Source organism: Tympanuchus pallidicinctus, unplaced genomic scaffold, assembly GCF_026119805.1.
Source record: "Tympanuchus pallidicinctus isolate F22 unplaced genomic scaffold, pur_lepc_1.0 scaffold15, whole genome shotgun sequence".
Taxonomy (NCBI): domain Eukaryota; kingdom Metazoa; phylum Chordata; class Aves; order Galliformes; family Phasianidae; genus Tympanuchus; species Tympanuchus pallidicinctus.
The window spans coordinates 25,610,119-25,635,801 of record NW_026294669.1 but is presented as its reverse complement, the minus strand read 5'-3'; the positions used below and the strand labels follow the sequence as shown (position 1 = coordinate 25,635,801).

The following is a 25,683-nucleotide window of genomic DNA, read 5'->3' as shown; positions in this document are numbered from 1 at the left end:
TGTATGTTGTATTAGTGCTTAAGAATTCAAGCACCTCCAATGTTACCTTGTAATATCATCAAAAACACCATAACCACTCTTCTTATCCATTGTCCACTGTCCAATGAACATACTGGGAGAGGAAGAGGTAAGCTTCCCACTGCGCAGCAGCCCGTGGCCATGACGCATATTATCCTGAAAGCAGCCTTCATATACTTCACCAGTAGCATAGCTATGAAGAAAAAAAAAAAAGGAATAAGCAAGATTCCTCCAGTTTGCCATCCCTTCTTTCCTTATAAGAGCTACATCACAGTCATACCAAATAAAAACTATAGTTAAAGTATTTTTGGGACATAAATGAGCTTTGGTGTTTTAAAGGCAACTTCTCCCCAGCAAGCAACACTGGTATATTTTACTTATCTCTAAAGAAAAGAATATCATGAATTTTTGAAAGATGGTAGCAACTGTAAAACGTATGTTATTAACCGAACACAACATGAGTATAAATCTGAGCAATTCAAAGTAAAAGTAGAAAATAAGCTAAGCTAACAATACACCTACATACATGGGGCTGGTTGGTAAGGGGACTCCCCTCTGCAGTGATGGGAACACAAACACAAATTACCTGTAGACTCCATGCCCACACATTTTGCCTTCCTTCCAGTACCCCACGTAGTGGTCATCTTTATTCAAGGCTTTATTTGGCACTCTGTATTCACCATACCTGTCAGTGCACAGACATGGAACACAAGCAGCTATAATACTAACTCATTTCAATAAAAACATGTAACACCCATTCTAAAATCAAAATGCTCTATGGTTTTGCAGATCTCTAGCTGCAACAGTTAGATTTTTTTGATGTAAAGAGAGAAAGCAAAAATTTCAGCATCATTAGGTCAATTTAATCTGTACTGCTTCTTCTGGTTTTGCATTTTGACACTGCTCTAAGCTTTCCCCTCTCTACTACGCTGCAGCATTCTTTGACTTATTAAAGGACACAAGACTTCTCACATCTTATGTCTACCTTGGTTGTCTTCAAGTCTTGATAACTCACATGCACCATTATTCCAAGGTGACAACATTTAAAAGAAGAAAACAAGATGCTAGCTTCTAATTATGCTCAAGCAAATGCACAAAATTGTTCATATTTTCACACCTGAACAGACAACTTATTCATAGGACTTGATCTTATAAAGAGGCTAAAATTCTGTTATGAAAGATTCTCCTGTGAGCACATCCAGCCCACCGCATAATGCTATTGCTAAATGTTGAGAACAGCGTGCATGTTGAAACGCAAGAATATGCATTTAATTATCATAGTAAATAATGCTAAATATCAATCTGTTTATGTTAGGAATCTCCAAGAATGCCAAAGTGATCGTGGTTAGTTACATTTACTAGTTACATGTGCGAAAAGCTCTGATCTGGCTTTACAGTTTAACATATGCCAATAACTAAGGTGCATGCTAACAATCTGCCCACAGCCTGATCACATTTCAGCGTCTCCTCTGACTTGATACTTCAAAAATACAACTGGAATTCAATAGGACTCTTCAGATATTTTAACCCTGCCATGCACAGACATGTCTGCTCACAAGATTGGTATAAGAATGTTTGGAAAGAAGTTAACTTTGCAGCCTCAATAATGCCATAAGCAGATTCTTAGCAATGGATTAATTCAAAGCTGTATAATCAACTATTAGTTTACTTTTAAGTGGTCTCACTTGTTTCATAAGATAAATTATTAATATCCAGGACTCACTCCCGTGCATCCTATTTTCAAACTCCTCTGACATGATTATCTTAGTCACCAGGATCATATATTCATGCATTTTAAGACAAAAGGCTTATATTTCAAGACTTCATCTCCTTCCAAAATTCTTACACCCCCACTCCACAACAAACATTGAGGGGAAAAAAAAAAAAAAAAAAAGAAAGAAGTTGCATCACTACACTGTATGAAAACCACAGCCTTTCCTAGAAGGAAAGCACCAACTGGAATAAAGCACCAACTGGACATTTTGAAAGAACGCTGCAACACAAAACATTAGATACCTATATAAAGAAAACCTGACTGTACAGCTTTTAACTGGGTTCCTCTGCTTAGAAGTTCACATCACCTACTCATTCTTTCTCAACTGTTTTACCACTCTCTCTCTCTCTCTCTCTCCATCCTGCAGCTGATTACCCCAATTAGTTCCAGTTTTATTAAACAGCAAGCTTTTAATTGCAGTTACAGAGTCTACTCTGAAGACAATTAACATAGCTCTGGATTATTCAAGTATCAATGCACACGGATATCCTAACATTCACAACCCTGGCTCAATGAGATTCACTGCAAAATCTTTTAATTAAAAGATTTATTTACTATCTTCTTATAATCCTTGCTATAACTTACACCAAAAGTATTTCTTGCTCTCTCCCTCCACAAATAGTGGAAGATCTTACCCATCCTCCAGTCCAGTTCGGAAGGTCCCTGAGTACATTCTTCCATCAGCCCACTTTAGGATCCCTCTGGAAAATAAACAAAGTTGTACTTCTTATACAAAGATGCATACTAGATAATCAGTTCACTCAGCACTACACAAACAGGCTCCTGTGAATAAGCCCACTTAGCAATTCATTTTGTTTTCAACTGTTACGTTCAAATGCTTTTACCTGCCATGGGGTTTTCCTGAGAGCCATCTCCCATCATAAACAGCATCTTTAAATCTTGGGTCCTTATAGAAGACGTATTTGGCACTGCGAGAAATAGGAGGTTCCTGTCTTGGAACATTCCCTCCAGCTCCATATAGAATTATATCAGAAGTCCCTTTAAGGGCCTGATCCACTGCTTGACTTATTGCCCTCAGCCACTTAGTCTGAAACAGAGTTTTAATCACAGAATTTAGCTAGCATCTGTTTTTGCATAGAAGCTCTCTCCTTTACAGCAACTACAGCTATCTCCTTTGCGCTCTGCAGTACAGTACTGCTACTTCTCCCTGTTTGCTTTTACAGTAGGAGAGAAAAATGTTTGTGTCACTGAAGCCATGAAAAACTTGCAGATACGCCTACCTTTTCCTGTGGTGTTGAAGAAAGCAGAACAAACTGTTCTTCTGGTGTTGTAATCTTCAATCCATTCCTACAAGGAAGGCAAGAGAGTCATTGTAATCTAGCGAAATTTCATCCAAAGAGCAATGTTTCTTAGAGCATGAATATTGTATCACCGTTGCCTCAACTCATTAGAATTCACTTTTACATTAGGTCATGAGTAAAAAAGCAGCAGAAAAGACTACTGGCTAATCTCTTGATTCTATCTTGTTGTTCTTAATTTTTAAACAACTTTTTTTTTTTTTTTAAAAACAGAAATAAAAGAAAATCATCTGAAAGAAAAGGGGCTAAAAATGATTACACCTCATTCTGCTCCTAGTTTACAGTAACTGTTTTACAAAGCCCTAATCCTCCCACCCAAGCCTCACAACACAATAAATACTCATACTCACACATTACCAGCTTCTTCTGAAAGAGCTTCTACCCACAGTGTAGACAAGGCAAAAATATGGTGTGTTGAAAACTGAAGGAAAGGAAAAGAGAAACTTCACTGAGTACTAACTGATTCATTACCCCTGCCCATGATTTTTCTGAACATAATTTCTTCCTCTACAGACTAAGGAAAATGGTATTACGGGCTCCTTATGCACACTTTCCTCTCTCAAAAAAAGAGAGCAGAAACCATGCCAACCACAAGGCAACACCAAACATACACTGAAAGAAAACACTAGCAGATCATTTCAAATTCCTTAGTAAACATGAAAAAGTATCACTCTGTGTTAAGAAATATTGTAGTGAATAGTGCAAAAACTTACTTTCGCTGTATGAAAAATGAGTCACATTGTTTGAAAGAAAGCTTTGTTCCTGGATGCAAGCAGGCTTACCTGAGCGTGCACCAGAGCATCATTAAAGAGGATAAACCAGTTCACAGAGAATCTTCCAGCATGCTGTAGGGACAACCCCCTGTTGCTGCTTTCACAGATTAAACGACGGTCTGGCTTCCGCAAAGAATCCTACAGGTAGAGATTAGTAATAGTCACAGAAGTTTACTTCTCACTGATTATGACTTAAGATCAGTGCTATTTATTTTTCATAGTGTACTTTCATAGGCCAAAATTTTCTAAAATTACATTACGTCAGCAACACAAGCCAAAAAAAATACAATCTGCAACTGAAAGTAGCATAGATAACAGACAATATAAAGTTCACAGCCAGACATACCAGCTACTAACAGGCTGACAATTGTCATCATACCGTCATTTTCCCAGGAAATGTCTTCCAGAAGCTAAGTGTGTACTCCGCTTCTTTCCTTTTTCTGCCAAGATGGACAGCAAGGCTCTCATAACAAGAGCTAGAATCTTGTAGCTTCTGGTATTCTGGAGATGCCTAGGGCACAAAACAAGACAGACCTGACAGAGTTTCTGAGGGCCTGCACCAATAACAATAACCAAGCTGCAAGACAGTATCCCATTTTATTAAATTAGCACCAAGTGTATGACAGCTGGTCTAGTTAATAAAAACAACAATGGAAGCTAGGTAATTTTCCTGGTCACATGTTCTCTTGGTGTGACAGGAGTTTAGACCAGAGAAGTTCCATCAACACTAAAGGCAGAATGATTAACATACATAATTACATGGCTCACTTTCTTGCAGCTTAACAAGATGTAGCAGAAAAAATGATCACAACTTCAGGAGTAATGCCTCTCATAAGCACACTGGGACAGACATGCATGTAATTTTTACTGCTGGGTAGTCACCTGCTCTTTCAATAGCATGCAGTTGTAGACATTTGCTATGTATAAAGACGTATATCTAATATTACACATTATCTTCAGTAGTGCTAAAGCCAAGGATCACCACTCTAAAAATGCTACATGAAGTGAAAAACAATACGCAGACATCAAAATAACGCAAGAAAAATTTTCAATTAGGCATTCAAGCACCAGAAAGTTCTGGCAGAGTAACAACATTTTACTTGTGTGATCTACGCAAGTGTGGCTTATGAATTTGCAATGTACACGATCTTTCTCTGTAGCAAAGCTGAATCCAAGGTAGTTTCAGTGAGGGCTAAGCTACTTCTAATTACCCGGCATCTACTTCTCACTGCTATTTCCAAGCAATAAGTTTCGTGTGATATTTTTTGAGATATAGATAAAGACAGCTTACCACTTCAAAACACGTGGCAAGCTTTAGCAAGGTTCTGGCATAATCATGAAGTCGTCCAAAGGGCATGAAAAACAGAGCATTTAGAACATCCACTAGCTGCAGGTTTTCCTCATTGTACTCAGACAATTTCTGTAACAGCTCCTGACTTTTACTCAAGAAGTCTCTAAATGATAGGACCATTGGGGAACAGGAAGGAAACAAGAATGACAGTAAGACATCAGTGATACTTTGCATCAGTGAGCACTGTACTAGCACAGAATGCACCTTTTTGGATTTCCATAAAACAAAAATAACAAAGGCAAACATGTGCTACTTATTAATCCATTCCCAATTTAACTTAAGCAAGTACTGTAATAAAATCATGTAGCTCTCTACCAACTGCAACACAGGAGTTCAGTTCTGCTCGCACAAGCTCAGTCATTATGCTGGCTGAAGAAAGCTGACTTAGTTGCCCCACTTGAAGAGTAATTAATTGCCTTTTTCCCCTTTGACACGTGGCGAGTAAAAGAAAAAAATAGGTGGAATGTTTTAGCTTTGTCATGGTTATTGTTAAAGTAGTGAGTTTCTAGCAGTGTTGACTCATATAAGGAGGCCTAAATGAATCTTAACTTTGCTCCAGTACACTTTCCTAAATATAACCAAATAATCTCTTCCCCACCCCTGTTACTCAAGAAAGCTGAACAGTTTTTCCCCTAACTAGAAAAATTACATCCTACCTCAAAGAAAGGCAGGAAATCTGTTCAATCCTCAGTCTGACTTCCAAGAGGGAGAACTAATCTAGTTCAGAGAAGAAGAGGGAAATGATTCTGAAGACAATGCATTAGCACACAAGACCAGGATTTCTTCATAAAAGTGAAAACAAATCTGCTTTTCCCTCTCCTTCACAGTACCTGTGCCATCACATGTGCACACAGGACATATCTGCATTAATACACATCCAGCTGGGAAGCATTTAAACCATGAAGTTCAAGAACCAGATGAGGCTGAGAAAGTAAGCCCCAGGGACAAAGAACCAGATCAGAGAATTGCACATCAGGCTCCCTAGAGCTCTACATGATTAATTTGATGCACGAAATGGTATCTTATGTATCTTCTCTAGGTCTGCTAATGATATTAAGAACTCTCTTGCTCAATAAGCATCAAGAAGAGTCTTCTTTAGAGACAAGATTGTATTTTTAACTATACATTTAAAAATTATTTAACTTACTTGTAAATTTAAACTAAGCCAACCACTTAAATGGGTGGCTTGCATTTCTGAAGTGCTTCAAGATCCTCACAGGGAGTTCTCTCCATAGGAAAGTGTCAAACAATAATAGCAAGTACCTGTATACTCTTATACACATCTATATACTATAGATGTATATAACTAAACTTCCCAATGAAGTCAGCTAGCTTAAAAGAAAGTTAAGACTAACTGTTAAGGCTAACTGTTCATCTTCTGGAATATCCTGGAACATCCAGAAAAGACACACTGATGCCATTAACCATTCACAGAGACAGAATTCACTGCAAAAACAAAATCGTTATCAGCAAAGATATTCTTGGCTTCCCTTTACAGGTAAGGGCCAAAACTTCCATGATATCTGCTCTCTGAAGTCTCAGAACCCTTAAAAATTGCTGTTCACCTTATGAGACCCTGGCTGCAGTAGGAGGAGCTTTGATACCAAACAGTGTCAACCAGTGTGAAGAATCTAGTACACAATTTCAGCATCCAGAATTTGTCACTGCTAATAATAAGCAAGCTTATTCTTGAACTCTGATTTCTTGCAAGTCACCCTAAGAATCCTGCACACTGTGGAAAGATTCTCAATGTCTCTCTGCAGTGGGATTTTGTATTCAGTCATTGGCACTACTCCACAGGTGTAGAAAATTCCGTGTTAGATACCCCAATATTTCAAAGAACTTCCAGTACCATTGCTTATGCTACATTCAAAGTGTATCATGATCAGCTGTAACAAAATCACGTCCAGATGAGAGACTTTAGGAAGGAATGAAAACTGGCAATTTTTCTGACAACATTTGGAAAAAAAACTCCATTACAACGATTTCCTCACAACAGTAGAGCGAGAGCTGTACAGCATCACTACTTCAATTCATAGGCAAATATACTGTTTAACTGAGAAAAGGCTGTATTCTAAGATCTAAAAGCACAGTTTCTTTCTTCAACCTTAAAAGCATCTGTACAAGTAGTAAAGCAAGTCTGATGCAGAAAGTGTGCTGTTTCTCCATCCTTTTAGAGAGCTTCCACAAACTTAAAAGAATATAAACATAAAAGAATTCAAACAAAACTGAATTCACAATATCTACTCTCACTAACTCTTAAAGAAATATTCACCGTTCTGTATAATCTAGGGAGCAATAACTGAAAGCATAAAATACTGACAAACACTGAATAGATAATGAAAACTTAACATCACTCCTAAGCTTTCGGAAATTACTCGAAATCCACTTACGCTTCTTTTAAACAATTTGCCATCACTTATGATCTTTTTCCTCCTCTCTCCACACCTAGATATAATGGCAATTGAGCTAATTAAGCAGCATTTTAACATGAATTATTATCATACTTTAAAGGAAGAAACCTTTTTCTTCATCTAATGGAAGATGAATTATTGTACTCAAGTATGCTGAGGCAATGTCACTACATGCTCATTACTATACACACACATGCACACAAATAGTTCTTTAGAACACTCTACAAGCTGACCAAGAACTCCACATCATGGTAAAAGTTTGCTTACATTGCAGGCTTTGCGAGAAGCATAAATCCTCCCATTACAAGGAAATTTGTTATTGAAGTACAGTACCTAAAATGGTCAAAGAAAAGAAACCTTTAGTTTCAAACTGGGAACAATCCTGGAAATGGCATCTATTGTAGTTTCCATCAGCATACCAGTGAGATCCTCATTACCTGTTACACAAGTGATCAAAAGCCTAAGGGCTTGAGAAAATATCAAACACTGAAATACTCAGTGTTACCATTAACACTGAGTACTCACTTTCCACATGAAGGACAGAATATACATTACTGTTACACACTGTTGCTGCCAGAGGAACTATTTTACAACAGAAACTTGAAGTATTTGTTTCCCCAAGTTTGAACATGTACAGAATAGGTCATCTGTTTCAACAGTTTAATAACACTAGCTCCTAATAGTATTAAAGATAGAAATCTCTCTTTTTCCTGTACTCATCATTTTACCCTTCATTTCTTCCCTAGTAAAAAAAAAAAAATTAAAAATTGACCATTTGGATACAATTTGGGTAACCTGCTCTGGATGGCCCTGCTTGAACAGAGGGCTGGACCAGAGAGCCTCCAGAGGTTCTTCCCTTCCCTTGTAACAGAGATACCATTCACAACAAAAGCAGGTCTCGGTTTAATCCAATTAACTGATAGTCTTTCATGTGGCTTGATGGATCCTTGGAAGATGGTAAAGACACTACACAGAGAAGAATGCATAGGTTTGACACCATACACAGATTAATATTTGAAGAACTAAGAAAATAAAGAGGAAGAGCAGAAGCCATGCAAATAATCAAGAACAGACTTTATGCACAGCAGTTAGTGACAGGATAAAAAGAAGAAATTCTAGTAATAATGAGAACCATTTCCAGGCATCCAAGTTAAAATAAAAACTGCAGTCAGTATGGATGAAACGGAGAAAATTGTTGATCACTCATCTGATAAACAGAGATGAAAAGTTTGTTTCAGGGTGACATGGCTTAATTTTGTCACTGACCCAGCAGGAAAGACAACTTGTGTTTAATAAAATGTGCAAGTGCACATTCAGAATGCTACTGCAAAACAAGTGAAGCTTTTAAGTTTTCAATCACAAAGTTCTGTTCCTTTAGGGATTTTCAGATATCTAGTAAGACAGATACATTCAGATAAGATACTTTTAGACCCTTTCCTCTTAAGCCAGTATTTTTCACAAAGCCTGTAGATACTGATTTGAGATTTCTGAAATGAATTTGGATGAAGTTATCCAACAACTGCAAAGCTTACTGAGAGGAAAGACAGCAAACAATTGCATAGACATCCTCTCCCAGAATAATTAAGATAATAATAATAAAGATAATTCCGACCACAGTTTGAGCGCTAACACAACTGTGTCTTCTAGGCATAAGGTCTGCTATGAGCAGATACCAGACAAAAGAACTGTTCTTCTGGGAAACAACTTTTAGTTAATGACTTTTCAAAAGACCACAGTAACCACAGTAAATTCCAAAGGCATTTTTACTTAGTGGCCAAGTAACAGAAACTCTATTGCCTTATATTAGGATATCTTTAACTAACAAATATGTCATGCTTTACTGTTATACATGCAGCAGTCAATTCAGTGTTTGTACAGAATTTTACATTCCTAATGCTTTCCCAACACCAAAATTGTCCAGCGTGCACACTAGCAAAGTTTGAAATACAAAGCTTACTACAAAATGAACTAGCCTGTGAAAAACTGCATACATTTTAAATTGCAAGAATGTAACTTGAATTATAGTTTCTTATATAACTTCCTTTATGATCTATTTTCTCCTGATACAGGGCTTGCTGTGGTCAGTGGATTAAGCCTGCAGACACTCAAGATGAGACAGACACTTACTCAGTGTAACTATCCAAAAAGAGACTGGAATGCTTCAGGATGGCCAAACTCCTGGCTTCTTTAACTCCATGAAGGAAGCTACTTAAGGAAGCCCCATGTTGACCAATGAGATAGCATAGCTTGCTGAACCTGCTTGCCATTTCTTGCAACAACTGGATCGTATTTGCACTGCCCAAATTATCTGTAATAAATCAGAAAGAAGTTTAGCTTACGTTATAAAAGTAGATCACCCATTAGTAAGAGGATTACCCCAGTACACTGTATGGATGTTATATCAGCTCATTTCACTTCCCAGCAACATCATCCACATTCAGGAATTCAATGACTTTACATTACATAATGGTTCAAACAATTATTTCAGATTAAACAGTTAAGAAAGCACAAATACCAGTAACATTGCACAGGTATCAAACTGCAGCTGTGTTTCAGTAGTTGAATGAAACAAGGGAGACAAAAACAATCTTGGCTTAACTTAAAAATACGTAATGACCTAAGTCTCACATAATGGACTTTACTATAGAACACAGACTAAATAAAAAGAAAATTAAAGAAAATATTAAAAATTTTTTACCTAAACCTAGAAGAGGTCTAAGAACCTGAGATTTGATCTCACTCAGTCTGAAATAAAACCTTCTCTCAGTAGAAGCCAACTCATGCAAACTGGCAATATACCCCATAATGTTTTTGTCTACCAAGACCAAACAGTTGTCTCCACCAGCTATCACATTGCTTATATATCCTATCTGAAAGACAAAACAACAACAAAAAGGAAAAACAGCTTACATTTGAAAATAAAAATAAAAATTAGGATGATACAGAATAAAGGCTATCATCGTTAGTGCCAAGGGTTACCGCAGATAGTTAAAACTTTAAGTCAAGCAGTCTATTCAATGGCTTAATACAAAATTAATAGTGTAGGGGAAACATTTATAGTCAATGTTGTTCGTTATACTACTGCTAAAAAAAGCTTTTAAAGACAACAATCATTGCCTGTTTAAGAAACAGTTACCTTCAGTTTAGTCACTTTTAGAACACGCCTATGTAAACAATGTTGATATCAATATAATACCACATCAGCTCTTTTTTCCTGATAATTAGGAGCTGAGGATAACAAGAGCTTAATGTAATTGTGCTCTGAACTACAGTGCATTCTCAATCTGAAAGACGTCAATTTATTGCTAAGAGGAATATTACAGCATTAACAAACTGGACTAATACTGATATCTGCACTAATACTACTTGCAACTTACAGTTTTTGGAAAAAAATTCCCTCAAGTCAGTATGTGTGCCACTAACCTAAATGCACTGAGGTTCCTCACCAGTTTCAGTTCATATGCAACACTACATCATAACTCAGTGTTTGAACTCCACTTCCCTGGTTTTTTTTTTTGTTAAAAAGAGGATTCCTTGGAAACACGCATGTACATACACTGGGTTTGTTCATATGTATAAATCCATCCCACCTCAAAACCTCTCTCCTAATGTTTTTCTACTAGATCTAGGGAAGTAGGATTGAGGCTCAGATTAACTGAAACAAAAGAGCAGCCTTCTTCCCAGAGCATCTCCTTTTTGCTATCTTAAACTCAAATTAGCCTGAATGATACAAAGACACAGAATCAGAGTACACATTCCCTCACCTCAAGCCAACCTCTTGGTAGTTAACAGTAAGATTCAATTTCAATCAGTATGACTTGTACTAACTTAGGGGAAATATCACTCACCTTACTACAGGGTAGTAACAAAACTGGACTCTTACTACAATTACTTTCACTCAAACTATCTGTTGTTGTCTCTTGACCACAATAATATAATCCAGGTTGGAAGTCTTCCTCATCTGCTAAGAAGAGAGAATAATCTGATCCTGCTGCTGTACTCCAAACACCATTACCACACACCTGAAATTCATGAGAAGAGGAAGAATTAGAAGTCATCTCCAACTGGAAGGAGAGTACACACAGCTTCTAGACAAGAATGGAAGTAATACACCTGATAACAAGCTAATGTATTACAGGAATGGTAATTTTTTAACATCAGCGTTTTATAACAAGTGTATTTTCTGTCCTTCACTGAAAATCATCTCTTCTCACTCTTCTTTCTAGTGGATATTTCTTTTAACCTTTAAAAATAAAATTGGTTTATAATTTAAGTGGCATCAGGCAGGTTTAATGAAAATTACAGCACCAGTTTTCCCTGTCCATTTAGCTGTGAAACCCACAGATACGGGGGAAAGCTAACATGCTGGACCTTAACTTGATACGGCCTAAGCAGAAAACTAGCTGCAGAATTTTTCTGGCGCTTGCCTGTCGTAGGGGCAAACAGGCAAGGATCTGGTCTGACTTAAAAAATCATTATTAACCTATTCACTCAAAATAATGAAAAACTCAAAACAAACTGAAAACCCTATTAAAAGGAGTAAGATTTAACTAACAGCTCTATAAATACACAAGAAAAAAATATGGTCATGATCTAGCAAAACCCGAAAAAGCTAGAAGCATTTGTTTAGCTTTTCTATACAAATAGGAAAGTTTCAGTACTTCCACATCTGTATCAGAAGAACTGTTAGGCAGGTTTGCTAAGGAGACAAAACAGTCTTATCTCTCAGTATTAGAACTTTGAAGCAGTCAAAAACAGTGCAAGTATATATATGAGTATATAAGTATATATAATATGATTTCTTGAACACCTTTTTCACAAGCTCATTTAAAAATAAGTCACTGTATAAACCAAAGAAAGCAAAGACTCTGCTACTATATAGCATGCAGATCCATAAATAAGGTCAGTTTTCAGAAACTGCTTTGTATTCACTTTTGTAGGAATAGGCCTAACCTCAAAGAGGAAAAATGCAGAAAACAAAATACCTTTGCAAGTCGAGGGACTGTTGTTGGGGAGCTCGTATGACCAAGCTGACCAAAGATGTTACTACCCCATGAATACACCTGTAAGAAACAGCTCAATATCAGTATTTAACAACCAATATACACAGATGAAATCTGAATTGTAGTAGCACAATGCATTGAGTGTGCAAATACAAGCTAAAGGCATACAAAGAAATGTACTAAGAAGCTCTTCACTAATTTTTTGCGTCTTTCTGAACGTGAGAAGACAATTTGAGAATAGAAACAGAAATGCAACAGGTCACTACAATCTTCAAACATAATACCGATGGCCCATAGAGAACTTTAATACAATCAGAATTTCATGAGGCACACTGCTTCCAAGTCCCCTCCCACTAACAGAAACTAGAGCTTACAAGAAACAGAAACCTAGAAAACATTCAATGTGACAGTAACGTGATAGATGAGCAATAAATGATACAGTAACACATACCTGGGATTTGGCAGTGAGTGCTAAGGAATGATGACCACCAGCAGAGATGTGAATCACTTCTTTACCATCTAAACTTTTCACACATAGTGGCTGAAGCCTGTCAATTTCCAGAATCCATAAAGAAGAGTTTAAAATAAAAAAGGTCCTTCTTCCCTTTACCCCACTCCCACAGAACATCAGAAAAATCAAACATAGCAAACATATATTAAGTCTTTTGACAATAATCCATAATCCAGTAATAAGCTTAATCAAAAAGGCCACAAGGTGCAAAAGTAGACACAAGTGCCACCCTAGCGTGGGCATCATGGTCAAAATATCACCAGAACTCCTAGCAATTGCAAGGGAGAAATTCTGACTAACTGAAGATCAGTAACAACACAGCATGTGACATGTTTCATGGAAGAATTTAAGTCAGAACACCTCAAAGAACACGAACAACGCAAGGCAGGTGATCGAAATTAAATTGGATACTTATGATTTTCAAGTGATTGACTGAATAAAGAAACGTTTATCAAAGAAATCTTACCTTGGTAGAACATCACCATGTCCTAGCTGTCCATCCTTCCCCCTTCCCCAGCTCCATACCTCTGTTCTTAGAGATGGTAAAAGAGCATCTGCCTCACCACTGTAGGTTGGAGTGAGAGCTACAGTCCTCATTTTTGCCCGTCCTACCTTCCGTAAGAGCCTAGGAGAAACTGAAAACATGCCAAGAGAAAAAAAATAGGTCATCATTTTAAATTCATCACTTCACAGGCATGTTACTCAGCATTATGCAAAATCAAGGCTTTTGCAAGAAGTTTTAATTAAGATTAAGAGCAAAGGCTGATGTGCAAGAAGATAAGTTACTGACAAGAAGCAGCTACGGATGGACTAAAGGCAGATGGATCCCAAGTAATTTTTACCAGCTAGCAAAGTTAACAGCATATGAGAACAACGCAGTTACACTGCAGATGTGCCAAAACAAACTATATGTACAATAAGTATACTTTTAAGGAAAATATACACTTGCAGCAAACAGAAATATTCCAATTTCTGAAATTTCTGTACAGACACCAGACTGATACAGAACCAAGCTACATAACCACATATACAGAGTAATTAATATCACGGGAGCCTATGGTGGAGAAACATCACCAGCTTTGAATCTTGGTGGCGAGAGCTGGAATACCCAAAAAACCATTGGTCAAAACCATCTCAGCACAGGAGGGATCAGAGGCCACAGATATTTCATCTGCTATACAATGTGTATAGACAATCACGTTGCAAGAAGATGGCTAGACTAACACAGTACGCCCATGTGAAGAGTGACTTTATGGTCAATAAATGTGTCATATTTTCAGTCCTTTTTTTTTTTTTTTTTTTTTTTTTTTTTTACCTTGTGATAACAGACCAGGCAGGGAAAGTCTTCTACTTCCTCCTTCTGATTCCTCCTCTCTAATATCTACTAAACTGGAACTCTTCTTCCCCTGCATTGATTCCAGTTTGACCTGCTCTTCTCGACTGTCTTTCAGAGCTTCAGGCCCTGTGGAACCACTGGCAGGCTGAGGGCTTGGTTCATTTGAAGGTGTGCCATAGAAGTTCATTACTTTCTTCAGAGACAATGCTCCAGCCTCATATGTAGCAGCTACTCTCACACCGACTGCTGATGCACAAGAGGCCACCAGGCTGTTTAAGGCAGATGCACTTGTACCTGGAGGACCAGGGATACAAGCACCAATTTGTTCTCCTTGAGAAGGCTAAAATAAAATAAAAACAACAACAGAAGTCAAAGTGTTACAAAGACAGCACGTAACAGTGGGCTGATCCACTAACCAAACTAAGAGCTATACTGAACAAGACATTGTAAGAAATGGTTTTTCTTAATAGTCTGTCATAAACTGCTACTGATCCTTGGAATCACAGGTTACAATTGAGCACCACCTCTATGGATATGACCAAAAATACCTCCCAGTGTCTTCTGGACTTGCCACATTGTAGCTCATTCATAAGGGGCTGAAGGCTATTTCTGTGGGTGTAATCTTGTTTTTTGTTGTTGTTTTTTTTTTTTTTTAAATACAAAAAAAAGGCAGTTATTAGTATCAGTGCATCATTGCCTGCAACAGCAAGAATTTTACCTATCAAATAAGAGCCGATACACAAGATAGTAAAGTGAAAACAGGACAGCAAGTCCTATTTTGTCACCCAACATTTGGTGGAAAACATTATAACTTATTTTTATCCCATCAGAAAGGAAAGAATCTTTGATTTTTTTGTGAAAAAGTAGCCTAAAGGGCTGGGATCGTCTCACTCATTTGCACATTATAATTTGGGAGACCAGGTTTGTCGTCATTTATGTTTTTCCAAAACTAAGATGAAATATTACATGAGTATCCATGAGTAACTTGAAGAGCAGAGATCAAGATGCTCAGTTATGTTAAGATTCAGTGGATCAATCCCATATTTGTCTAATTCCTGGAACTGTGTGAGAAAAACTATTTTAGAACCATTCCTGAAGCAAGAAAACAAGACAGAGCATGAAATTACCTATTTCAGTTATTTCCTAATGGCAGGAGTGCTTGCAAGACTATGAGGAGCTCACAAGTGTGAGACTGCATTTGTACCAGCAAGGACAGTTGTGTCTAGGTAATGTTTATTAAATAGATCTCTCTCAATAGGAAAACAGAACATGTTGAAATACCAAATTACAGGACAGCCTTTTGTTCTTAATACTACTTACGTTTGTTTTAGCGAGCAGTGACAACAACACATCCCAGATAACTGTAAAATGAATTTCAGAATTGTATATACTCACTTCTGAAACAATGGAAGAAATTTTCCTATTTCTGCTTTAACTTTCACAAATGGGACTAGAGTAGCAGTTTACCTTACAGAAGTTACCTTTATCACACATCACCTAGTACTCAGGTCGGTACTGCCAAGACTGTACGGTCAAGTTTTGCATTAGATTTTAGCCTAGGAGCTTTTGGGTTATATATACTTTATCCCCCTTTGATATACAACATTTTTTTTTCCAAACAATAGAAATGGTGATATTTTGTCAGGGAGCTGGGAAACAGTTACATCAAACAACAACCTGTTCCTTTTTAAGAAGTTTTATTTAACTGCTCTGCTGTAGCATCAAAATAGTACTGTTGAACTATTTTCTGCATTGCCCAAAACAGAGCAGTATTTATGAATTCCTATCCCTGTTTATCCATTTGTGCCACTGTGTATTGATTAATACTAGAAGCCTTTTATTCAATGTTTTAACATCAAGAAATTAAACAGATTTGTGAAGAATCTATTCCATGCAAAATAAAGGAAGCTTTACCTTGAAGGCAAATTTGACAATTTCCACACAAGTGTGAAACCCATACAACACAGAAGGACTAGAGAGGAGAAAGGCAAACAAGCTTACTTGCTTTTGATACTGTGGAGCATGAGGAGTTAAGACTATAGCACTGTCACTGCTACTCGCATCAAAGGGTTACAACTCAACAAGGATAGGGGACAAAAACTCTTACACTTCAAAACTGAGAGTAATTGAGTGATGAAACACTTTGAAACTATAGGAATAGCACAGCTCCATTAAACTGAGTATCTCATTTGTGATGAGTAACATCAAGCACAACATATATAACAGGAGTTGCAGCACATCAGAGCAATCTACTGGCTACCAACCTGCTCAGATCCTGTGCAGATACTTTTCTCTAGGCTCTCATTTAACGTGTGATCAGATAAACTGATTAAGTACTCTTTCACTTCTTTTTTGTCAGCACACAGAATATTTCCAGGGCTAGAAATTCCACTGTCTTCTTGTCCATTGTTGCTGGAAAGTAAACTTGCTCTATCAGATTCTAAAGCAACAAATGCATGCTCTTCCACAAGAGGTTTCTTACAGTCTTCACTCTCACTGCCTGTTACACTTTTTCCTTCCAGGTTTTCCAACGAAGAACAGAAGGCATGGTTTTCTGGTTGTTTATCAGCCAATGCTACACCCAGTGGGCAACAGTGACTATCAGAAATGATTACATGATCTTCCTTGTCTGTCATGGTAATGAGGAGTTGGCTGCAATGATTGCACCTCTCTGGAATAGGCTTCATCTCCTGCACAGGGAGACATTGTACCAGAGCCAGGCTGTGGTAGGCTCCACAAGCAATCTGGAGCACAACACGTCCTGCCAGGTGCTCTACCTTCTGTGGCTTTGTCACTGGGAAAGTTGTTGTTATAAGGCCCAGCTGGCAGCCACTCCCCCAAGCCCATATCTCTCTGCTTAGCGATAGTGCCAGCGTGTGTTCTTCTCCACATGCTAGCTGCAAAATCCTTACTGATAGCAGAGGACTGGTTTCAGAATCAGAAATACTGATAGGCTGTGGTTCTGGCACATATGGTTGATTAGCAACTGCACACTGTCCAGAAGAATTGTTCCCCCACATGTACACCACACCACCTTCTGTCACAGCTCCATTATGGAAGCTGCCAGCTGCCACTGTAATAACATGCTGCCCAAGCAAGGTATTTTCTAAAATGGGACTATTAGCACAGAACTCCTCTGGTCCTGATCTCCAGGGCAGTTTTCCAAAACTGTAGACCTCACCACCTATTAAAAAAAAAAAAAAAAAGAACAAAAATTTTATTCACAATTCTACTGAAGTTAAATCAATACAGCAGTTTGAGAAAAAATTATGATAAATACCATTTTCTAGCTTAATCCCATCTCAACAAAACTGTGGTTACTGATACAGGAAGACTGCTGTTTGCCCTCCACTACTGCTGAGTTCTATGCCTATTTTGATGGGAAAACAAGGCTGCTAGAAATCCAGAGAACTTCTCACTGTAATGTCTTTTCTGAATGAAATACACCGTATAAATATCATTTGGAGTTAGGACAGTTTAGACTATGTTACCATTTTCAAATGGGAAATCCAGAGCCATCACAAAAAGAATAGGAAAGAAAACACTAAACTCTGCTCCAACATAGTTTTACGGTATTCATAACTAAAAAGGAAATACTGGCAACATTAAAAAACAGTTTGAAAGTTGCACAGGAGACTTGCAGATGCAATCAATGAAACATTCTAAAAGAAAGGCTGGCGATAATTAAAGTTTGTTACTGATGCAAATCTTAAATATTAACATAGTTATTACCTTCTGTTAGAAGTAAGCCGTGATTTGTACCAAGGGCTGCCTGCAGTACAGTCTTTCCACAGAGGCCTGGAAGCCTTTCTGGAGTTACAGAGCAGGAACCAGCCCTCCAGGTATAGACCAGGCCTCTCTCTTTGGCTCCTTCTGCCTCTTCTGAGCTACAAAAAGATTGAAGGAAGCACAGAATTGGCTTGAAATCTTCTGTGGTACTGCAATATCACAAAAGCTTGCTTTTCATGTATGTAGGAAAAACTTAGAGGTTACTATATTAAGTTTTAAATTCAGGGCATCAACAGAACTCACGATTTGGTGATCTTAAATTAAACGCTCTTTAAATTAAAAACAAAAATCTTTTATTTGAGTTTATTAGTTTTTCATTTTTCCTTTACTACCCTCAAAGCAATTGTTACCAGCAACCCTTGAAAACACATTTATTTGCAAATAATACAACTAATTACATCTTGTACTTGTTGCTCACAGCAAGAAGATAAAATCCATGCACAATTTTGCCACTGTGGATGTGCTGGGGGAGAGAGCTGCATCAGTTCTTCCGAGCAACTCTGTTCCTGTCTGCAGCGAGATTTACATGAACTCTTCCATCTTAGAAAACAGAAAGAATACTTCTAGATTGTTAAGTTCTATTCATATTTTATACTATTTAATTTGGGGAAATATGGATGTAGAAGAAAAAAAACATTCTGGTCTTTCAATTCTTAGCAACTTTCTCAGGTTCAAATGAACCAGTCGTTCATATCAACTGGACCAAGGAAAAGAAACAACCCTGAAACATCATGGGAGTATCTGTGCTCACAGACACAGCTGAAGCTATCCAAAGGTTCTGTAACACTTGCACTCCGGTTTGAATGCTCAGCCAGCAACATTTCTCATTCAGCAAAAAAATTCTTTTGGGCTTTGACAGCAAGCATACTTTTAGTAAATTGTGAAGTCACTTGGTATTCTTAAAAAAAGTTTTTTCAAACATCAGTAGAGACTTTCAAATTAAGAGCTTTCTTCAGATTTCCAAATTGATATACAATAGATACTTCTCCACCCTGCAGGAAAGTAGGCTTAGCTCTTTCTTTGGCTACTGTCAAGTCATTTACTGCCTACATAAAACAGTTCTCTCAGCTTTGCATGAACTTGAAGTTAAATACAAAAAGGTAATGAAAGAGCTTTGATGGAATAGCAATGTTTGTTTAAAATAAAGACATTAAATAACACATGTATTCAATTACTGAAGCAAACACAGAAAAAGTCAGTCTGAGAAGCCACGTTGTGGACAACTTCTAACACCCAAGAAGCACATTCAAAAAGCTACAAGCTTTATTCATGAAGACCATTGATTTATATATATTTTTTTTAAAACTAAGTTTTGCTCATTGTGGTGCATCAGCCAAACAACACCTTTGTACAGTCTGCCTTTGCAACATTTAAGCTGAGAGGAACTTACACAAGACTGAATTATGCCTCTCTCAGCTCCAGTACCTATCCTCAATCTCTTCTTCCATGTAAAGAAAAAAAAACTTCATGATGACAAACAAGAACTATTCTATGATTCAGATAAGTAATGCAATCCAAATGACAAACACAATATTAAAATGCAGAGTCCATCCTACATTTTAGATGCAGAGAACCTGAGTTTAGAATACAAGTACATTTAAAAAGAACCAAGTAACGTACAGGCCAGAAAAAGGAGGTTAGGGATTTGATGATCCCCAGAGCTCCCTTCCAACCCTCACAATTCTGTGACTGTGTGATTCTGTGAAAAATCCAACACCACATTTAGGATACCTGGCTAGAAACAAGAACATGGATTTAACTGAGCTGGACAAAGCACATGTTACAGTGTTGTGTTCTTGGATAACAGAGCTTTTGTCAGCATACTGTGCATTCAATTTAGTTTACAGCCTTATACTCCAGATATTATTCATTTGATAACCTTCAGATCACTGTGTGGGTACTTATATCCCAGAATTTATTACAAGATACTAATTTTCCATCTCAGGCAGCAGAGATGATTTTACCATTCACCAGACAATGTTACTTTTAAGTTCCTATGTCCACAAGGTTCAATAAATAAAGAAGAATTTGCTGTTTTAATAAGTTGACTGTTCCAGACATAACTGAAACTTGAAGCTATGTTACTCCTCCCTCCTCCCTCCTCCACCTTAGGTTACACACAGAGTATGCTGACATTACTCAGTAGTTTCACAGAGCAATCATTGGCTGGCACGTTTCTGGGAGCCTCTGTGGCTCTACCTAGCTGCTCACTCATTCTCACCTTCTTTCCTGTGAGGCCATCTGTCAGTGGCAGCACTCCATCACCACCAAATCATGTCTCTTTCAAAAGGAACAGTCTCTTCACAAACTGTGAAACAAAACAAAACAAAAAAAAAATATATATATATATACAGCTATTTAACTGCAAATAACATGAAACCAAGATAATAATAATCCCAGAACCCCAAGAAACAAGAAGCAAAGTGTTAGATCCCACACGTAGAAATCAATAATTACTTCCACGACACAAGGATGGTTTGGTTCAGTCACACAGAGCCAGCAGACAAAGCTAAGCAGTCAGACTTGTCCTACCTACTCTTCTCACAGTAGGCCCATTGTAAGGGCAAACCGATCAAAATCTAGTTCAAAGGCAGAAAAACCCTCTCTAATTCTCAGTACACACTCAAAAAAACATTGAAGCAGTGTAATTGATTTGTTTTCAGTTTAAGAATCCTAAACTGAAACCAAATGTATAAGGCAAATATATTTATAGAAACAGATAACAGTTAGGAATTCACATATCAAATCACATTACCGTATGTAACAGTACAGTTCTATTAAAGCTTGTGCAGGAATGCAGAAAACCAATGGAAGAATTCAAAACATTTCTTCACAGAATCTGGTAGCAGAGTAGCTATATGATAAGCCCACATGAACCAACGAGGAAAAAGCAGCTGCTCTATTTAATGCTTTTATCCTTTTCCGTTTTGAACTTTGGAAATCTACGCTCACACCTTTCCATCTTCCCAAAGATACCTTCGTGTTACTTGTCTTGTAAGAAAAGTGATACTACAGAGAATACCTGTTTCTTACAGTCTGTTGGGTAGAGAGAGATCTGTATTTTCCTCAATGCACTACCTGGCTAGATAAAGTACTCAAAGTTACATTAAGGAACACGTGATCACATTGACTGAAATAAGTTTCAGACAAATTCTTTTGGCCATTTTGTCTCAGCATGGTTGCTGTCTCATATCTGCTGTAACAAAAACAGAAAAATATTCTAACACAGTGGCCTTTTAAAGACAGTTCATCTCCAAGAAAAAAATCTGGAATATTTGAACCCCTCATACAGAAAAAGACAAGTCTTGATCACAAGAGATAATATATACAAAGCTGTAAACTGCATACAGAAAAGTTTCAATTCACAATTAGAAATAATGCTCATCATGGTGACAAATAACTGAAGTAACACACAAATTCCAGTACTCTCCAGCACTAGGGTGCTCTGAATAATGAGGTACCATTCAGACCTTTGTAACACCAGATGCAGGACACCAAAATAGTGATTTGCACTTCAGAACTGGCAAAGAACAGATAGGAATCACAAAAATATAAAGCAAAATATAAAATTAAAAAATCAAATTAACATAACAAAATAGTGTTGTAATGAGCCATACACACTTTGCACTTAAGAAACATCAAGTCAGATCAGACTTTCTAGGATCAGAAACAGTTGCATTCATCATCAGAAAGATACTGCTTTCAAGACATTTCTTCCTCTTCTTTCTCAACAACAACAAATAACTAAAACAAACCCACTACTGTCAATTTTTACACTAACAGAGGAAGTCTGAAGATAAAGAAACTGCCATACAACACTTCAGTAATGCAGGTGTTGACGAAACATCAAAAGAAAAGAATCATTCCTAGAACTTCTGATTTTGTGATGCATTCTTGCTTGGAATAAATCCATTTAAATACAGTTCTTAGAATTTCTTTATTGAAGATGTTGGCACTTCTTTGTGAAGGACTGCAGCTAAATATATAACTTCCTTGTGGACTATATGAAGCTTTGATAGAGTTGTCAGAGTATCAACAGTCGTATCACGCCATAAATATTTAAGACCAGAGAAATTAACTCTTAATATGCTTGGCTTCTATCATTGAGGAATTTATTTTTAATGGCTCAAAAACGTATATGTCTCATGAAGTTCGACTGCACAAAAATTTACTATTTTACTTCTAGTAACAAGTTCTCATTATAAAGTTGTTTTCTCACGATCAGAATACGCCATTTTCTTTTGAGCCTATCACCTAATTTCATTTGTATACAATAATGTTGTAGCTTTACAATTGCATTATTTCAGCTGAACTGTTGTAAGTAGCAAAGTTTAATAATCACAGAAGTGAAAAAAACAGATACCGCATATCACTTTCATGGTATGAAGGATTGGCAAGTTATCAGCACCTGCGCTGCTCTGCCCACATGCTTACTTTCTACTTTTTCTTTTCAACACTGTAAGAGAAGAACTGCTAACACTGCCAAACGGATCCAAATTATGAAATGGATTTTTGTTACAAACAGATGGTTACTACTGTGACAGTGATGTCATGGCTCCCACTAGCAGAGCAGATTGCTAACTCCAATTCTCCAGAAATCAAACACTGCCACACTGCAACAACTGCTACTGCAAGGAATGACCTGGCGTAAACATTCATCTGATTACTACAGGACTACAGCTCTCACTGACATTGAGTACTGAGTATCGCAGACATAAAAGTAATCTCATATTCAAGGCTGAACAGAAACAAGGCTGAACAGAACCTGTACACCTCTGACTTGCCAAAATAACGGAACTCCAATCAGCCTTGAAAACGTACCACCGTCTGGTAGTTTATTTACCTGCTACAGTTGACAGATAATAACAAATCCTTCTATAACATCCCCCTATGTTGGCTTACTGCTACAGAACTGTAGAGCTGTAACTAAGAGGACTGCAACTTTGTTGCACAAAGTTATCCACACAGCTGCTGAAAACGTTATTTCTAAGCTTCCTAGTTCCTAGCATTAGCCAAAAGAACTGGGATGAAAATTACACAGCCAACTAATAATTTAAGATCTACCGAACAGACAAGAAGCTCCAAGATTTGTGAGCATCCCTCAGCCCCCTTTTCTGAAACCACACCTTCCTCATTCAGCACACATGCAGATGCTTTCCCTCCCGAGCCAGACAGCTGCTGAGCACGGCTCCTTCGATGAAGGCAGCGTACCGTGACAGCGGCGACGAGGCCCCCACCCAGGAGAACACCGGCCCCTCTACAACTACTCGGGTTGCGCCACACCGCCAGTAACCGCCCGCACAGCCGGGCCGGGCTGCCTCTGAGGGACGCCGAAAGGTGAAAGCGCGCTCAGCCCTAAGAAACCGAGTCACGCAAAGCGAAAGTGAAAAGAGATAAAGAGTGACTTCAGGTGACCTCCTCACGGCGAAAGGGAAAACTCCTCAGGAACCCCTAGGAACGCACCGCTCCCCGCCCCGCAGAGCCCCGCGAGCCGCCACCCCGTCAGTGCGGCCCGGCGGAGGCCCACAGCAGGCTCACCTATGCAGCGCGGCCCCTCGCCGCCTCCCGCGCTACGGCCCGGGCGACGCACGGAGCTGTCGCGGGGCCCCTCAGCAGCGCGATTCTGCCTGGCGCCGCGCTCCAGCCCCTCTCCTGCAGAGGCCCGGCCGCGTCCCCGCGCCTCCCCCGAACTTTCCGCACCCGTTACCCGTCCCGCCGCCTCGGCGGCTGCCGGAGGACGGCGGCCCCTCGGCCCCCCCCGGGGGAGACCGTCGGCGTGAAAGCGCGAACGAGCGGCAGCTGCGCGCGGACGCCTCAGGTGAGCAAAACGCGCCGCGCGCCGCCTCGCGCCTCACCGGGCCGCGCGCTCTGTCCTACCGCCCGCCCACGCCGCCGGGGCACGGATCAGCTGGGGGACGCGGGGCGGGGCCTGCGCCGCGCAGCGGGCGGGATGGAGGAGCCCGGGGGCGGGCTCGGGCGGCCGCATCGACGGGTCCCCGCCTGAGACAAAACGCCGCCATGCGCAGCCGCGCTTCAACGTTCCGCCCTCCGTGCCGGGCCGTGGTGTTAGCGTGGGTCAGGAGGGTCGCGCCGCTGCAAAACCGCGCGCGTTGTTTGTGTTTAAATATATTTTCAAAGCCCGTTATAAATATATTTTCAAAGCGTGATCATAACGCCCAGAAATGCCTTCCTGCGTGGGAAGCCTTGCAGCGACGGGCAGCCAATGCACAGCTGCTGTGTGCGCTGCTCACCCACGCCGCTCAGGCAGCTCAGCTTAAAGCTAACGGCATACAAAACTGTAGTTGTACAGACATGAGTAAAGTCACAGCCCGTTCCTGCGCGATACATTACAATTACCTAATCTGTTAATTACCTCATCTATCACACTGAGAGTTACTTAAGCAAAAGAGCTTCATATGAGCAGGTTTGGATTTATTGTCTATCTTCCATCTTCCTTTTTTGTGAAAATATGTCGGATATTTTTAGAGGACATGTACCCAATGAGCTTAAGCCAACAGAGCTACTGCAAGCATGAGTTTGGATCATTGCATATTGCACTTTAAAAGAAAAACTGCAGAAGTCATAAGAACGCTCGAGGCAGAGGTCTCACGCAAGTCATAAGACCAGCTAGAGGGGGGAGCAAATGGGAAAAGAGAGAGCGCTAGCAGGACTCAGGACAGCAGGGGAGACATGCTGTGTGTGAGTGCTGTCAGGGCACGGTGCTGCAGTTGCTGCTCTGAGGGAAGGGGCTCCCAGCACAGCAGAGGCCTTCAGCACGTGGAAGCAGCACCTACAGAAGAGGTATTTAATATCACCATGCAATGATTCTGCACTGTGAGAGACTGCGCCTGGGCTCTTCCCCTTGTTGTAAGGAAGCGCAGGTGTTCACATTAGCTTCTAACTAGACAGCATCAAGCATTGCAGCTTCAGGCTTGTGAAACCGCTGAGAGAACGCTTCATGCCTTAGATAGCAAATAAGTTCCTTTGATGTGATGATCTGGGAAGAGATTGCACTCCAGTAAGCTCTGTGACACTGAGAGATTATAAAACAGGGAGCTAATGATCTATCTATCTATCAGTGTTCTGAAGGAGGCATCATGCCTTAGATTACAAGTTCTGTTGTGTTTGAATTCAATGACGATGCAGGCATCTGTCCCATGTAGCTGCCCATGAGGAGACTGCAGGCTGCCTGCCCTTCGTTACTGCTGGTGTTATGGTTTATGGCACTGTTACGAAGTGTGGGCCAAATTACCAGGCTGTGCAAAGCATACAGTGGTGAGAAAGGCTTAATGTGGCAGGGGGGAGGAGAAGAAGAATGGCATAAATTTAAACTTCTCTAAATTTTACTCCTGCATTTGTTTTTTATTCCCTGCCCTAACAGATTACTATCTGGAA

The 25,683-nt window shown here is 39.2% G+C and overlaps 2 protein-coding genes across 12 annotated transcripts in view; one reads left to right on the top strand and one right to left on the bottom strand.

Moving 5' to 3' along the window:
* Nucleotides 1–25,683, bottom strand: part of ALS2 (alsin Rho guanine nucleotide exchange factor ALS2) — a 54,763-nt gene that overhangs the window by 13,293 nt on the left and 15,787 nt on the right. The window contains exons 1-21 of one of the 5 annotated variants that reach the window (XR_008204916.1): nt 24,144–24,206; nt 20,510–20,596; nt 18,232–18,386; nt 16,764–17,683; nt 14,479–14,839; nt 13,630–13,798; nt 13,104–13,200; nt 12,635–12,712; nt 11,498–11,671; nt 10,348–10,519; nt 9,777–9,957; nt 7,917–7,982; nt 5,176–5,338; nt 4,264–4,395; nt 3,894–4,022; nt 3,462–3,532; nt 3,034–3,100; nt 2,638–2,840; nt 2,428–2,493; nt 605–703; nt 47–211 (exon numbers count right to left, since the gene is read on the bottom strand). Coding sequence is in view for 4 of the 5 variants with exons in the window: in XM_052676295.1 (XP_052532255.1) it covers nt 47–211; nt 605–703; nt 2,428–2,493; nt 2,638–2,840; nt 3,034–3,100; nt 3,462–3,532; nt 3,894–4,022; nt 4,264–4,395; nt 5,176–5,338; nt 7,917–7,982; nt 9,777–9,957; nt 10,348–10,519; nt 11,498–11,671; nt 12,635–12,712; nt 13,104–13,200; nt 13,630–13,798; nt 14,479–14,839; nt 16,764–17,683; nt 18,232–18,386; nt 20,510–20,529 (3,488 nt within the window). In the remaining variant the exon portion in view is untranslated. Of the gene's footprint in view, nt 1–46; nt 212–604; nt 704–2,427; nt 2,494–2,637; nt 2,841–3,033; nt 3,101–3,461; nt 3,533–3,893; nt 4,023–4,263; nt 4,396–5,175; nt 5,339–7,916; nt 7,983–9,776; nt 9,958–10,347; nt 10,520–11,497; nt 11,672–12,634; nt 12,713–13,103; nt 13,201–13,629; nt 13,799–14,478; nt 14,840–16,763; nt 17,684–18,231; nt 18,387–20,509; nt 20,597–23,826; nt 23,929–24,143; nt 24,207–25,683 lie in introns of those variants that run through there. The other 4 variants (XM_052676295.1, XM_052676298.1, XM_052676297.1 and 1 more) reach the window with 4 other exon arrangements.
* The window catches only part of CDK15 (cyclin dependent kinase 15), a 34,746-nt gene continuing 33,363 nt past the window's right edge, over nt 24,301–25,683 (top strand). For 4 of the 7 annotated variants that reach the window (XR_008204922.1, XM_052676355.1, XM_052676356.1 and 1 more), the window contains exon 1: nt 24,915–25,089. Coding sequence is in view for 6 of the 7 variants with exons in the window: in XM_052676355.1 (XP_052532315.1) it covers nt 24,979–25,089 (111 nt within the window). In the remaining variant the exon portion in view is untranslated. Of the gene's footprint in view, nt 24,364–24,914; nt 25,090–25,683 lie in introns of those variants that run through there. The other 3 variants (XM_052676354.1, XM_052676352.1, XM_052676353.1) reach the window with 3 other exon arrangements.